At 43.4% G+C, this 15,209-nt stretch overlaps 1 protein-coding gene across 1 annotated transcript; it reads left to right on the top strand.

Annotated features, from left to right (window-relative positions):
* Positions 1-58: 58 nt before the first annotated feature.
* On the top strand, positions 59-14,902 carry LOC124054461 (transmembrane protein 151A). Its single transcript, XM_046380480.1, has 6 exons — positions 59-726; positions 9,921-10,259; positions 11,135-11,269; positions 11,591-11,730; positions 11,848-11,887; positions 12,271-14,902. The coding sequence occupies exons 1-6, from the start codon at positions 658-660 to the stop codon at positions 13,501-13,503; spliced, it is 1,956 nt and encodes a 651-aa protein (XP_046236436.1). The 5' UTR covers positions 59-657; the 3' UTR covers positions 13,504-14,902.
* The last annotated feature ends 307 nt before the right edge of the window (positions 14,903-15,209 follow it).

The following is a 15,209-nucleotide window of genomic DNA, read 5'->3' as shown; positions in this document are numbered from 1 at the left end:
CAGGTGAGTAGATGGCGGGGGGGGGGGGGGGGGGGGGGGGGGGGGTCTGTGACGTCAACGGAGACCCGATGCGAGATGCAAACATGGAGAAACAAAGTTGAATGATGGCCCTCGCGGGCATTGTTTGGATGACGATGGCTAATTATCTTCCACGTTAGTCGCACGAACCTAAGCCGCGCGTTGTGGTCCCGATCGTCTGCCTTTGCTGCAGCTTGTGGAATCCTCGGTTCCGGTTGGCTCTCCTGTACTCTCGGTCACGCGCGCACACGTGCACATACTCACACTCACAACTGAGCTCGAGAGGCAGAAGCAGAGAGAACGGTTTGACTGGAAGGGCGACGGGCTTTGACTTTCGATGCGTACTCGCGTTTTGCTTTGACCGGAGAGGCGAAGGATGGAGCGGGTAGAGGAGAGACACTGAGCGGGTCGGCGGGAGAAGAATAACACAAGAAGACGACGGGCGGGGGGGTACCGACATCAGGAGTAGATGATGCTTATTTGCCGCAGGCCCCGCCATCGTGAAATTGGATACCGACTTGCGGCGGATGGGGTGACCGAGCTTGCTGCTCCGCCGGGGAGGTCCCAGCCTTCGGACGTTACCGGGGTGGGAGCTGCCTGTGCCCGGTTCTGAGGAAGGAAGGAGTGGCAAGATAGAAAATGCAGACGGAGGAGGAGACGGCCACCGCAGAAGAGCCCATTTTGGAGGAAGGGTCAGGGCGAGAGCAGGTAAGGAAGGACATTTTCTATATTTGTCTCTCTTTACGAGTACGCCACTCTTAATGCGTACATAGAGTCCAATTATCGTAAAAGTTGCGCATATTTTGCCCCTTCAGTTACTACCTTGTATGTTTGGGTCATTGCTGGTCGTTTCCAAACAACCCGTCATTTCTACGTCATGTATGGACTTACGGGCTTTCGTTGACAAAACATGCAGAAGAAGTCACGTTTTTCTGTGAAGTCCTTCATGTCTTGGACTAGAACAAGGACACGGAGCAGGACCTTGGATTTAGCATGAATGAGGTTGAGGCAGTGGTTCAGGTAAACAGACAGAGAGAGAGGAGGGAACTCAAAAAGCCGAAGTAGTGATGTGATACGTCTGGAAACGTTGTATGATGTGTTACTCCTACGGGAGCTGCTTTAGTCGTTTTCACTACAGTAGAGTATGTCCATCTAGTAGCTGACACCACTGAAATACACTAGAGGGTGACATCACAGTTTAGCAAAACCTTTCAGCCCAAATTACTCTGACACATAATATGAATAGGAAAAACAAGGAATAGTACATCCAAGTAGTTATTTTCACCAACAGTGTTTTACAGTGAATTTGTAGCACTGTGTTTTCTTAAAAGCTTTTCAACCTCTTGATAATACACCGACCTCCTCGCTGATAGCACCGTCCTCCCCAGCAGAACATCTAAGACCTCTTCCATTTCCTGAACCATTACAATGAAAGTCCTTACTCAGGTAAATGGGATCGTGTTCTAAGGCGTAAGTCTACACTTACAGTAGGCTATAAAGCTATGAATCTGCACCACCACCACACTGTCTCACACACACGTCTTTAATCCTCCGATACTGCCCTAATACTTGGCAAACATTTATTCACATATGTTATCATCTATAATAAAAGAACCACATGACAAAACAAGTCAGTCACGACCAAAAAAAAAAAAAAAAAAACCCCACAAAACATCAATAGATGTGAGCAACTCTTCACCATTCTCAGCTGCACTACTTAACATGGTGGCTGTGTGTAACTTTACAGCACAAGCAAGAGCTGTGTATGTAAGTAGTATAACGGTGTATAAGGAAGGCAATGTAGTGCCAAGGAAGAAATTACTAATTTCTATACCAGAGGAATTTATTTCTTAGTCTGAGCAGAAAGGTGGGCTTTCTTGTAATGTCACTTCCTGGACAGGTGTGACTGAACTCGATACCGGCTGATTAACTTGATCACACTTTCTAAATATGAGCTCTAGGGCTCCGCCTAACTCTTATTTTCATTGTCTTCTAATCATAGTTATTTCCGATATTTTCATTTCTTAATAATAATAATGCACTATACTTCCACCCTGCACTACCTCACTTTTGTACTACCTCCAGAACCATATTTATTTTACTTATTTTATTTTGTTTTACCTTATTCTATTTTATTCTACTATTATATGTTACTCGTTACGTTCTATGTATGCACCAATCACCAAGACAAATTCCTAGTAATGTGAAACCTCTTCACTTACAATGGCAAGAAAGTCAATTCTGATTCTGATAAAAGGTCAGAAAACAGCCATCACAATTTCTCTAAGCCGCAAAAAGCTACGACACTTCACGTTTTAAAATTTGAAATATGCAAATCACCGAGGCACTTAAATACGGCATTCTCTGTCGATTAAATAGTCGATTAATTGCTTAATTAATTGAGTGGCTTTGATGCATGAAACTCACTTTTCCTTTAAGGCTGTAAGTGATACTAAGAATTTTAGATCTGAAGTGTCCAATTACAGTTTATAACATATAACCCTGGCTGAACTAAGAAATGGCTAATAAAACTGACAGAATTAAGCATTTGGCAGTTGGCTTACTCTTAGCACATAATATATGTAGAGTATTAAGGCTGTTAAATGATGCCTTTCACTTCATTCCACCACTCGCCTGTCTGTGTCCATGCCTGCAGTGCAGACAGTGCAATGTATTACAGTGAGTTTGGTCTTCTTCTGTTGTCTGCCTCCATTACTCTCTCTCATCCTCCCCACTTCCCGTTTTACATTTCACGATTGTGGAGTTTACAGCTTTGTTATTCAGTTTCCTCTCTAAAATGTCACCTTGCTTAACTTAATTCGCTTGCCTGGTCCACATGATAACACATGCACACTCACACAAGCATTATCACAAATTAATTAGAGCCGCACAGCTGATATTAATATTACATGTTTTGACGTCTCCATGCAATCTAATTTTCATACAGCTGTGATTCTAATGTGTTTCCATAGAGGTCTGGAGCTTCAAACCAAGTTTCATTGATAAGTGACAAAACTGCCCTCCACCACATGGCAAACTGCACAGGCAGAGGGAGGAAAAAACAAATTCAAAGTGTGCGTGTGAGGGAGAGAGCCATGTGTGGCATGATGAAAGTTTCAACATAAGAATGAGAACAAAAATCAGAGTGAAGAAAAATAAAACTGCTGCTTATAGAGGAAGGAAAATAAATGTAGGCCTCATTCTGACAGAAATAATATGCCTGTAGTGAAAAACACCTTCTGTTGTGTGAAACTGTGAAGATGTAAAGATGAAGGATGATGTAGTCTCGTTTTTTACTTTCCACTTTCTGCGTGTCCATGAATTGGCCAGAGGATGTAAATGCCATCACCTGCCCATGTCCACAAGGATACAAGGGTGCACATGCTCCAGTGAACAAAATCTCACCTCTTGCACCGCTGTGCCGTATTCCCAGTGCCTGTTCCTATTCTCGGTAAACGGTGTCACGCCTTTTGCTTGTTTTTCCAGCCAACAATTGCAAACACATGAGCTCTTCTCGCTGTTGTGAGATTTCCACTACTCACCTGTAGGTCTTTCTGCAGACTCACAGTAGCTAAGAGACTCGCCTACTGTTTGACGCCCTCCTGAAATGGTTAGCTTTGGGTGCCAAATGTCCTTGGTTATGGTTAGGGGAAAGATCACTAAAGATGTCTCGCAAGTCCGCAGCTGTCCACAGAGTGCAGGAAGTTTGTCAAAGTCCTTATCCATTGCCAATTCTTAAGGATTTACAGAAAGGCAGAAATTGGTTTGGAAATAAAACAGTAATTGCTGGACTTATCCTTTAAAGAAGCTGGTGGTAGGCCAAAGCGCATACAGTACGTTACTAGTAATTTTGATGCCATGGTTGACACCCTCACTGAGGTAACATCAACTTTATGCATGTCATGTTTAACATTAGAAAAATACAATATGATGAGCACTATAGCTAAAAACGACAAAAAATCCCCACCACTCGGTCACACAAACAGGAATCCAACCCTGTTTCCCCAACAATAATAAATAGAAAGGAAGAGGCTTAATTCTGAGCGAAAAAAATGTCATTTTCTATAGCATGATGTGAACCTGAAATAAAGGGATGCATACACACAAAGGTGAGCTCACTGACACTAATGGAGAATCAAATGCAGCGTGGAGGCTGGCTGCAATAAAAAGATCAACAAAGGTGTAGAACAGCCATTAGCTTTACTGATAGAAAATTTGTGTTTCATGGGACAGGATGTGAATCACTTAAGAGGAGAAGGTGATATGAGACTTTCAGCAGATTTCTTCTTTAAAACAGGTCTAAGCAGTGTTTTGCCTCTATCAACAAGGCAACATAAATTATCTCAAAACAAGTTCTTGACAGTAGACATGTTTGACTGGATGGCAGATATTTCATGAGCGCTGGTAATGACACTTGTTGCAGAATATCAGTCCGCTTATCTAGCGTTAGTAGCAGATTGCACTTTCGGCTGCTGTCAAATGGATGCTTTCCTGAAAGTAACATTAAATATCAGTATAAAATTTGGTTTGTTTTCACATACTTGAATTAAATATCGCTCCAGTTCCTGGCTCTTGATTTATTTATTTATTTCATTCTTATATTACTTTCAATAATATTTCATTTATAAATAGATGACCTACACCTTACACTCATACACGCATACACTCCAAGTGCTAACGATTTAGTTGCTGTTGCAGCATAGCTAGTGGAAACCTGACATCTTGAATGACTCTTCCCACTTGTGTTGATTATTTTTTAACAGTGTACTGCAGGCTTCAACAACACTTTTTCCTGTCCTCACTTCTTTTGCCACCCACATGCTGGGATTGCTAATTATAGATGCTCCAGTCACACCTAACCAGCTGACTCAGTATGAGCAGAGACACAGAGGAAGCAATAGCAAAACATGGAGAGGTTTGTTGAAATAAAACATTGATTCTTTTCTTTAATTAGGTAGTGTTTAAATGGAGGTAATTGGATATTGGAAGTGCTTATGATAGATGCCATCTTCTTGGAATCATTACATCACCTTTATGAAAAATCTACATACCAAAAGTCTGCCATATTCAGTTTCTTTTTTTTTTTAGTTGGGATAGATTAAAAAGGCATCTCATTTATTATTCGTGCATTCACTCACAATATAATGCAATCTAATACAAGCCCCTAACCCCTGAACACAATCATAGAAAAGTGCCTTACACACAGAATGTGTGGCCCTGTAGTTCTACCACTGAAGCATGATGTGTTAGGTTGAGTGCGATAGAGTTATAAAAGATTCCAGTTTGACCTGTGTGCACATAAATACAAAGACTAAATATGACACACAGCTCTATATTACAGCAAACACTTCCAGACCAGATTGCAGGACACTGATTGAATTCAGGGACGTTTACTGGCTGAAACAAATCCTATTAATGAAAAAGCCCTGTCATTTGGAGGCTAAGGAATATTTATCTATATATATACACACACACACACACACACACACACAATATCAGTATTTCAAAGTATTAGCATTTTCAGCACAGCAAACATATGTCAGATATTTCTTTAATGCTTGGTTTCTGAATTTCTGATTTCTGAAGTCAATAATGAAGAACCTTTCATGTTAGGACCACTCTGCCTGCATCAGCTGTCTTCAAAAGAGCCTGCAAGGAGGACATACCAAACTTTCAGTATGAAAAAAACGAAAGCTGACACCCTTTCAGACTAGGTTATATAGGTTTCTTTTCATAATGATTTCAGGGAGAGCGAGCTTTGCCTTTGATCCATTCCAGCCTGACACAAGAGCAAAGGCTCAGCAGAGGTGGCTGAGACTGAAAGAGGATCATGACACAACCAAAAATCTGCGCCAGTGTTGGACCAGGATGTGCTGTGTTCACCAGAAACTACTTGCATCATTACCGGTCACTAGTTCCCTAACTCAGTTCACCTGTCTTACATTGGGATCAGAATTCAGCTTGACAGGCACGCAGATTCTGAGATTGAGGTGGTCACGAGAGAGTGGAGTTACCTTGTTAGGTTTCAGGAGAATCTATCTTGCCAAGCTTCAGGCTGTATTCTTGTGATCAGTCCGCGTCCTGTAAGGAATTACTGGCAGCTACGAGAGAGAAGCAACTTTTCATTTAAAAGAGGCAATGGCATTGCTGTTAGCAAGTTATATCAATATTGCTTCATTGAAAGACGAGTAAATAAAGCCACTGAGGTCTTTTCTCTATGGAAAAGATGCTCTCCTCCTGCTATAGCAAATCATCTGACTGACTTCTAGTCGGGTAACCTGTACAAGAAACGTTTTTCATAATGCAATGCCACTTAGTTGTGGCCCTCTGCTGATGCTTCAGAGTTCACCTAAGTTAAAATCTGTCAAGAGATTTTACTTTCTCATACATTTTGCACTAATGGAGAATCTTTAGGGATGCACAGATCTGATTAGGTGGATCATTATTGGTGCCAGTATCTTATGAAGCAGCAAATTCCACAAAGTGCTGAAATTTGGAGAAAAAGAAGACTGGTATTGATTTGTGGTTTTGTTTTTTGGGTTTGTTGTTTTTTTTTTTTTTCAGCAAATGCCCTGAGTTGAGCTGTTTGGAATTGGTATGTGGATGAAAAAATGGCAATCCTAAGAACAATAATTACATCCATGATAGAGATTTGGCCCCTTCAACAAAGCAGCTCAGATTGTTGTATACTACAGCATACAATTATGCTGTTTGTCTGCATTTTTACTCAGTGTGGGGCTTCACCCTTTATTAGCTACGATGTGATAATCAGTCTCATATCTTCCAAAGTACCATTACTGTAAAATGCCAGCACTATTTAGAGTTGACAGTGGAGAAGACACTTGTATTTCCCATTGCACCACTCATGTCTTTAACTAGTCAATCCCTGGTTGACTGGGTGAAAAGCATCTCCAGGCTCTGTCTCTCAGTGATGAAACATTCTAGCAGGTTTGGACTTTGCCTTTGGGAAACTGAACTGCTCACACTGAAAAATAATGACTGGCATAAATGTGCAAAGGTATAATTTGACTCCTGTGTTGAGGATGATTTTCCCCTAACTGGCCACACACTGGCTACAGAGACTTGGCAAAAATCACAGCCGAGATTTATAAAGGTTATTTTTTTCACTGCTAGAATATGCTCTTTTTCTGGCAGCGTTTATATGCATAGAGTAAGAGGAAAAAGACAGGAGAGAATTGAAGCCAGAAAGACGAAATGAGAGAGGAAGGGCAGGAGGAGAACGGGGAGGATGGATTTTGGCAGTGAACTTCCCTGGAGAGAGGTGCAGTCTGGCACTGCTGCCTCCCTCCTCTCATCTGCCCCCCTCCCCCCTTTTGCATCCTTTCATACTTGCATTCATGAAAAGTTCATGACCGTTTCTCCGTCTCTCACGCTCCTCATCCCCCCCCCCCCTCCCTCCACCATACTCTTTTAGCCCAATCAATCCACTTAGAGACAGACTTTCAGAGAGGATGTAACAGAGAGGAGACATGCGGGTGAGGATGTAGTGGAGGAGAGACTTTGGTTGCGATTGGAGAGTAAATGCTTAGGAGGTGGGAGGGAAGATTCGGGGAAGGAGAGGGAAAAAAAAAAGATTACATAAGGAAAGGAAGGAGGATGTGGACAGAAAAGGCAGACAGAAAGCAAACAGTATGATATTGAACTGGCGCCAATGATAATTTCTGTGTTTGAAGTGTCTCACCTATTTTTGGATGCCTAAGTGTGCAGGTGGATGTTTTTTAGAGCCTTTGCAGAGAGATGTTGGACTGGTGGAGCGTAGGTCCCCTTCACTCTGTCTTTCAGCACTTGCCCTTGACATAGAGTAGAGACATGGGGGGGGGGGCAACAAGCCAAATATGCTAGTGGATAGCAAATTGTGGCTGCATTGAAGGAGTGAGCGATAAGGGGGGCGGGTGGTGCTGACAGGACAGGCAGACTTGGCTGAGAGGAGGAGAGGACACTGGTGTCATCCCATCTTTTTTTTTTTTTTATTCTGTCATCTGCTTTTTGCTCTTTTGCCTTGTCGCATTCAGCACGAGGCGGAGGGTAATGAAACGGAGACACATGAAACGGCAAGTGTGTGTGTGTGAACAGTGTTTGACTGTCCTCTGTATGCTTCTGCGACATACAACATACACAAGGTCTTTTCTCTCTGGCACGACCCTCCGTCTCTCTGCGCCACCACCACCATCACCACCACCATTCACACACACGCACGAATCGCAACAGCAATGATACGCTGCTGATGTCGGAGTGGAGTCAGTTAGCCAGAGAACAGTCCAGAAGCATCGTTCTCATCTGAATTATTCACATACTCTCTGCTGGCTGCATTACAATTGTGAGAACGTGCGTGTCGGTGTGTGCGTGGATAGAGAGAGACGACGACGAGAGAGAAGAGGGGCACATTAGACCATCTATGTCTGTGTATCTAATGCGCGTGTGTGTGTTTGAGTGCACTGTAATATGTCTTCACAGTGCAAGTGAGGCTATGTGAAAGTGTGCACTTAGAGAGAGGCATAAACTGTGTGTGTGTGTGCGTCCAATATGCAGCACTTATCATATGATGGGTAAGGGATGGCGTAATGTGTTCCTTCGGTCGAGACCTCAGTTAGCTTACACACTTGCTCTGAAATGCGACACTGTTTACCAAACAGGAAGGAATTGCAATTATTAAAATCTCACAGGAGGGTCACCAGGTACATAAAATCTGTGTGGCTTCTTTGATGAACATTTTCTATTATCACCATGGCTGCCATTATTTTCACCTGGATTATTAAACATTGCGAAGCATCCGGTATTATAATGAATAATACAAGATGCTTCACAGTGTTAAATAATAATAATGCAGGATATCCACATGAGAACACGCAAGTTTGGTTTCATCGGATTTGTGGCTACTGTTTCATGTTTACTGTTAAAACAGCTTGTCATTTGGACAGGATGGGATTAGCTCAAAAGGCCGACTGTGAAATATGTTTAATCGTAGCATTAAGATCTCAAAACAAAACTTCGGTAGTAAGGAGAATTTCAAGTGTGATTGAAAGAAACAACAGCACACGCGATCCTTGAAGCACTCAAAATGTACCTGCTTAAAAAGTCCTTCAATGAATTGTCATTTTTGTAATTAATAATATTATTATCACCATCATGTTGTTGCTGTTTATATTCACCCAGATGCAGTTATTTCCTGGGTGTATATGTGTATCTGGAAATAAGTGTATTTATTGCTCTGTTTTATTCATTTTATCCTGTTCTGTCCCAAATTTCGTTAAGTATATGTTCTGTGTAAGTAACATGGACAGAACTGCAAACTTGTGTTTTGTTGTGCAACCCGGTGTGGTAAAGGACAAACAAAAGGCCTTGATTCCTTGATAATCTAGGTGCAAAGTGAGGTGAACGGCGCAGGTTTTATTCAGTCTCTGAAGTAACTAAAAGTTTAATCACAGGAGTTTCGGGCACAACATAAATTAACCAATCAGTGTCACCTGCCACTGGCTTTAAAAGACAAGTGTGCACACACTCTAAATAGCAGTCCTTTCGCAGATTGCTATTTAGACAATGTCACTTGTTCACTGAGGGACAGGTAAATGAGCCTTCCCTGGTGGCCGTCTCTCAGTCCCACAAACAACTCCATTTGATCATGAATGTGAGCAAACTCACTGATATTTAATTTAAAAGGAGCAGCTTTGTTGCACATTCCGGTGTGTGTGTGTGGTTGTGTGTGTGCGTATGTGTCTATGACCCGCAGATGTCAGTCCTCGGATTAGGCAAACATTTTCCAGTCTTTTAACATTTCTCACTGGCAGTACATTTACTACTTTTCAGTGCAGGCTAAATTTCTCCCTCAGTGGGCGATCAACAACACCCTAACACTTTTGTCTCCTCTCTTTGCGTCCCCACAGCAGCGGCCAGTCCAACAGTCTCTGGCCTCCTCTCTGTGTCGGGAGTCCCACTGGAAGTGCCTCCTCCTGACCCTCCTCATGTACGGCTGCTTTGCCACGCTCGCCTGGTGCGCTCTCTGTCGTGTACCCGTTCTCAGCTCCTCCTCCATACCTCTCGGTGCTGACAACGATGCCACCTCGGCAGCATACCATAATGACGTCCTGCACTTGGAGAGTCCGTGCTCTAGTGGCTATGTCTACATCCCCCTGGCCTTCCTGGCAATGCTTTATGTGGTTTACTTAGTGGAGTGTTGGCACTGCTTCTCCAAGACGGCAATGTTGGCTCATGCTGAATTCCAGGTATGTGCGTAAACCTTCTGTAGCATTGAATTTAACACTGAGCAATAGAGTCTAATAGCTTGAAAAGCCTCTTAAAGCCAACACCCAGTAGGCTTTGCAGTTTACTGTTTCAGTGGGAGTCTTGCAAAAGGTCTGTGACCTCGTGCCACACAGCAGAATCTGTTTAGTCATTGGAACTTGTTCAGTGTGACAGTATCTGCAAAGCGTCTACAAAAAGGTTAAATAAACAAAATTATGTTGTATTTAATGTCTGCACAGGCTGTTTCTGCTAGAGGAGGATTAGAATCTTAAACAGTCTCGCACAGTTTAGTCAAAATTTTGGCATTTCACAAAGAGACAGCATTGTTTTACTTTTTTAATTTTCTGCTGGAGACTGTGAAAAATCAAAAATCATTTGCCCAGTCATATGGAAATGAGCTGTCCTGGGCCATCATTATATCTTTTGCCTGTTCTGTTCTGCTCTGTTCTGTCCAAAAAAGTGCTCACTGTTCATCTCATCTGCCACTGCCAAAAACAAAATATGTATTTTATGCTAGTGCATACAGCTCTGAAAAGTGAACGAAACCTTAACACCATAAACAAACTGTGGCAGAGCCTGACTTGCAATAGATTGTACAGACTTAACTGTGCTGTATGCAAACAATAGGAGCTTAATGGTTTCTACTTGTACCACCATTGTAAGAATGTCTCAGACTTTGGTGCATCCTCATATTTTAGATTGTTCATCCTCCTAATTTTTAATAGGTGTGTTTATAATATGTCATGTTTAGCAAAGTGGCGACTGAAAATACATTTTTCCAGTAATCTGTGTCAACTATAGAAAGTCGCATTTAAATGTGCTATCAACTGATTTGATTGACTATCCGCTGACACAGGAAGTGTACGAGCGTGTGCAGAGACTTCAGCAGGCCACGCCCTGCATTTGGTGGAAGGCCATCAGCTATCATTATGTGAGGAGGACCAGGCAGGTGACAAGATACCGCAACGGAGATGCTTACACAACCACACAGGTGAGAGGGAGGGGCTCCTTCTAACACATATACTTTGTCTCACTCGTTTCTTTTTATATATTTAATAGCTACACTTAAAAACTTAAGTTGTACTTTTGTAAACTTTTAAAATAACTGCTATGCAAATCTTAATTTCTCCTATAGTGAAATATTGCGGTGCTGTGTGCAAACAGCTGCGTGCAGTAAGAAAAATATTCTATTTAGTAACCATGCTTTATTGATGCTGAAACATATATGGCGGTTAAAATGTCACAATAACTTTATCCTTCCCTTTTAAAACTTCCCATCTGTTCCCTCCATCCATGCTCTTTCCTCCCTCAGGTCTACCATGAGCGGGTGAACACTCATGCTTCCAGTTCAGAGTTTGACTACGCCCGCTATGGTGTCAAAGACGTATCAAAGGAGCTGCTAGACCTGCAACTGCACCCTGCTGTTCGCCTCCGTTTCACCAAGTGTTTCAGGTTAGACACTAACCACGACTGGTCAAACCAAGACATTGACGGGGAAACTGGACTTAAGATCATTATTTTTGAGGGGGGGGGGTATACGAGTTATTAACAAATCTTCCTGCTCTTCAGCTTCTCCAGTGCACGTGCTGAAGCCGCCTACCTCACCCAGGTAAGACGTCGTAATCTGTCGTTTATTTTAGACAAAGACAGAAACAGCATCCTTCTTACTTCCTAAGAGCAACATTTGATTTTTGTCATTTGAAATGACTGAAGCTGAGCTATAGCCACCAATGCTGTCTCCAGCAGACTTTTTCATATTTACTTTAAAAGTTTATGAAAACTCTGTGAAAGAGTCCTTTAAATGTGCACTTTATGGCAGGCACAGCAGGTGGCTACAGAAGACAGAAATAAAGAAAATGCACTTTTTAAACTGTGAACCTTCAAACTAACGTGCTCCTTGACCTCGAAAATAATATTCTCAGTTGTCAGTTGTTTCAGTGCTAATTCCTGCCTTCCTGGCTATATATTCTATTCTTCTTCTGTTATTCCAAGCGCGCACGCTTCTTTGGGGAGAACGAGGGGCTTGACGACTACATGGAGGCCAGGGAGGGGATGCACCTGAAGAATGTGGATTTCCGCGAACACATCCTGGCTTTCCCAGATCCTGCTCATCAGCCGTGGTTTTCTCGTCACAGGGTGTTCTGGCTAGCTTCGGCTTTCCTACTGTCATGGCCGCTACGGGTTGTGTCAGAATATCGCACGGCATATGTCCACTACCATGTGGAGAAGCTGTTTGGGGAGGACGAGGACAGCGGCGGAGGAGGTGGTGGAGGAGGGCCAGGTGGAAGAGGGGATGGAGTTGAAGGCGGGACTGAGAATGGAATCCACCCGGGAGGAATAGGGATTGGAATTGGTCTGAATGGGACAAGTTACAGAGCCATCTCTCGGGTCAACACGGTGGACATGACAGAGTTGGAGTGGCACATCCGCTGTAACCAGCAGATGGTGCCAAGCTACTCTGAAGCCCTCCTAATGGACATGGACACAAGTGGGGTGTCACATCCTACCGTCTCTACGCCAATCTCTGGGCCTCCATGCACCACCCCCAGCCAGGGGACCAACCCACCTCCTCTAGCTCTGCCTGTGGTGTTCAACTCGGCGTACCTCCTCCAGAGCTGCCCCCGATGCCGGAGGACCACATCGAGCTCCAGTCTTCCCTCAAGGCTAAGAGCACCAATGGGAACCACAGCCCTCCTAAATGCCACCGTTGCAGGGATCAGGGCAGCAGGGCAGGGAGGTGGGGGTGTAGGAGGAAGACTGGTGCTCAGTCGAAGCGGATTCTCTCTAGGGAGACTTGGTGGAGGGCGCCAGAATAACCTATTTCACTCAAGAAGCATGGGAGGAGGGCTGGGAGGAAGTAGGGAAGATGGTGGAGGAGGAGGTGGTGGGGGAGGAGGGGGAGGGGGAGGTGGTGGTGGTGGTGGTGGTGGGGGATTTCTCGGGTTAGGTTCGAGACAGAACAACGAGGAGACCAGAGGAGTGCTAGAAGGAGAAGGGGATGAAGATGAGGAAGAGGAGCAGGAGGAAGAGGTGAGGAGAAGGGAAGTCAGGGGAAGAAGCAGAGAGAGAGATGAAGAAGCGGAGCAAGAGAGTGGAGGGGGAGGTGAGGTGAGGGAGGGCGACAGTGGAGGGAGGGATCGTCCTCCGTCCTACCAGGAGGCATTCTTCTTTCCCGTCCTGATTATACACGGAGAGGAAAGCTGCCATGCTGGAGATGACATGTGACCCGAAAAACAAACACGTTAAGAGTATAAAAAATATGGTCAGAGGCTGAGGGAGATGAAGGAACGCACTGAAGAGAAAGACGAGTGGATCAGGGAAAATGACATGAAATGAGAACAGAATGAGCTCAAAAGAAGAGTTGGATGGCAACCTACCAACCACAGAAGGAGAGAGAGAAGAAAGGATTCAATAAGAACAGCTGGGTGACAGATAGAATCACCAAAGGAAGAGGGGGAAGAGGTGGCGATGGAATAAGAGAAAGGAGAATGACTACTGTAATCATGCAGGATATACACTGGTTCAGAAGAATTGGGAGCTGCTAGGGAGTGCAGCAGTAAGATAAAATTGAGTCTTAAATTATGAGCGAAGGCAAGAAAATCCTGTAGACTTTGCTTCACAGAGAATGTGAGAGAGAAGGGCACAGATGAGATGATTGACAGAAAGACCCAAAAGTTTGCAGTGTCTTTTTCCAGATATATCTATGCAAGAACAGGAGTGGGAGGCCCACCGAGTCTGAAAATAGCAGGTTGGAGAGCAGTGGAGAGACTCCAAAACAGCTGAGTGGTAGTGGGTATTTTGAATGCTTGAAGCTTCGGTTTTGCTAAAATCAAAATAGAAAGAAGGGGACTTAAAATATGGCTCATTCAAAGAATGAAGTGCAGAAAGAGGAAAGAATTCCTGAATATTTCAGACGACAGAGGAAATGGAGGGGATCGCAAAGAATTACGTAATGCACTTTTGCTTTTGGAAAGCTATAATGTGAAAAAAGGGAAGGTATTTCACTACAACAACAGACGAAGAGAAGTCAAATCCAAAATGGCCACAGTACTGACGGAGAAGACAAAATAAAGTAATCAAAAAGACCGACTGAAGAGGAGGAGAAAAAAACGGACATAACATCCTCTGAGCAGCACTCCTGACCTTGAATCCTCAAGTAACTTTTTTCAAACATGTCATTAATAAGAAATTACATTATTCTCACATCTTTTAGGGTTTACTTATTAACTTCTACTGTGAACCAGTAACTTACAAGAGGAGAACCACTGATTTCCTCCCTGTCTCTTCATCCCGTCTCCTCAACATCAGCTTCTCCAGCACTCTCTGTCCATTACTGACACGGAGCCTGACAGGAAAAGAGAAACTCCATAAACAGAGGAGCAACTGCTTCCTCTTCCTCTCAGCTTCACCCTGCTAAACCCTCCTTTACTCCTCCTTCCTTTCTCAGACTCTCTCTGCTCTGAAAAGTGCAGAGGTGCGAGTCAGAGCGGCGCTTCCGTCGATTTTTATAAACACGAGATAGGTGCAATTATCACATGTTGTGTTATTAGCAACATGAGCGAGTGTTGTATCAAAATAAATTCACTGCATCCGTCATTAACTTCCCCTCCTCTTTTCCTCTGCCATCTTCATCTTCATCTTCTCTGCTCCTCCCTTTCCTCTTTTTTAAAGTGGTGGTTATGTGATACACCTCTCTCCCCTCCTGGAAGTGCTTAGATCAGATTTCATCTCGGCTCATTCCATATATCACATCTCCTGCCCACAGAGGTTTCTCCTCTTGCATCAGATTTTATAAACCAGATATTTCCCTCTTAGAAAAAGATTTTTGATGACCTCTCACTGTTTTATGTCTGTATATTTTCAGACGCAGAATGAGATTTGAACAAATTATGTGGACTCTTTGATCAGTGAGTTTACACGATGAATGGAGG

The sequence above is a fragment of the Scatophagus argus genome, chromosome 23 (genome assembly GCF_020382885.2).
Source record: "Scatophagus argus isolate fScaArg1 chromosome 23, fScaArg1.pri, whole genome shotgun sequence".
In the NCBI taxonomy this organism is placed as follows: Eukaryota; Metazoa; Chordata; class Actinopteri; family Scatophagidae; genus Scatophagus; species Scatophagus argus.
The sequence above is the reverse complement of the archived record's forward strand: the minus strand, read 5'-3'. Positions and strand labels throughout refer to the sequence as shown.

Bases quoted from the DNA above. Each gene is read 5' to 3' on its own strand.
- LOC124054461 (XM_046380480.1), top strand. From the start codon at position 658: ATGCAGACGGAGGAGGAGACGGCCACCGCAGAAGAGCCCATTTTGGAG. The intron at 727-9,920 runs GTAAGGAAGGAC...GCGTCCCCACAG, and splicing joins AAGGGTCAGGGCGAGAGCAG to CAGCGGCCAGTCCAACAGTC. The intron at 11,731-11,847 runs GTTAGACACTAA...CCTGCTCTTCAG, and splicing joins CGTTTCACCAAGTGTTTCAG to CTTCTCCAGTGCACGTGCTG.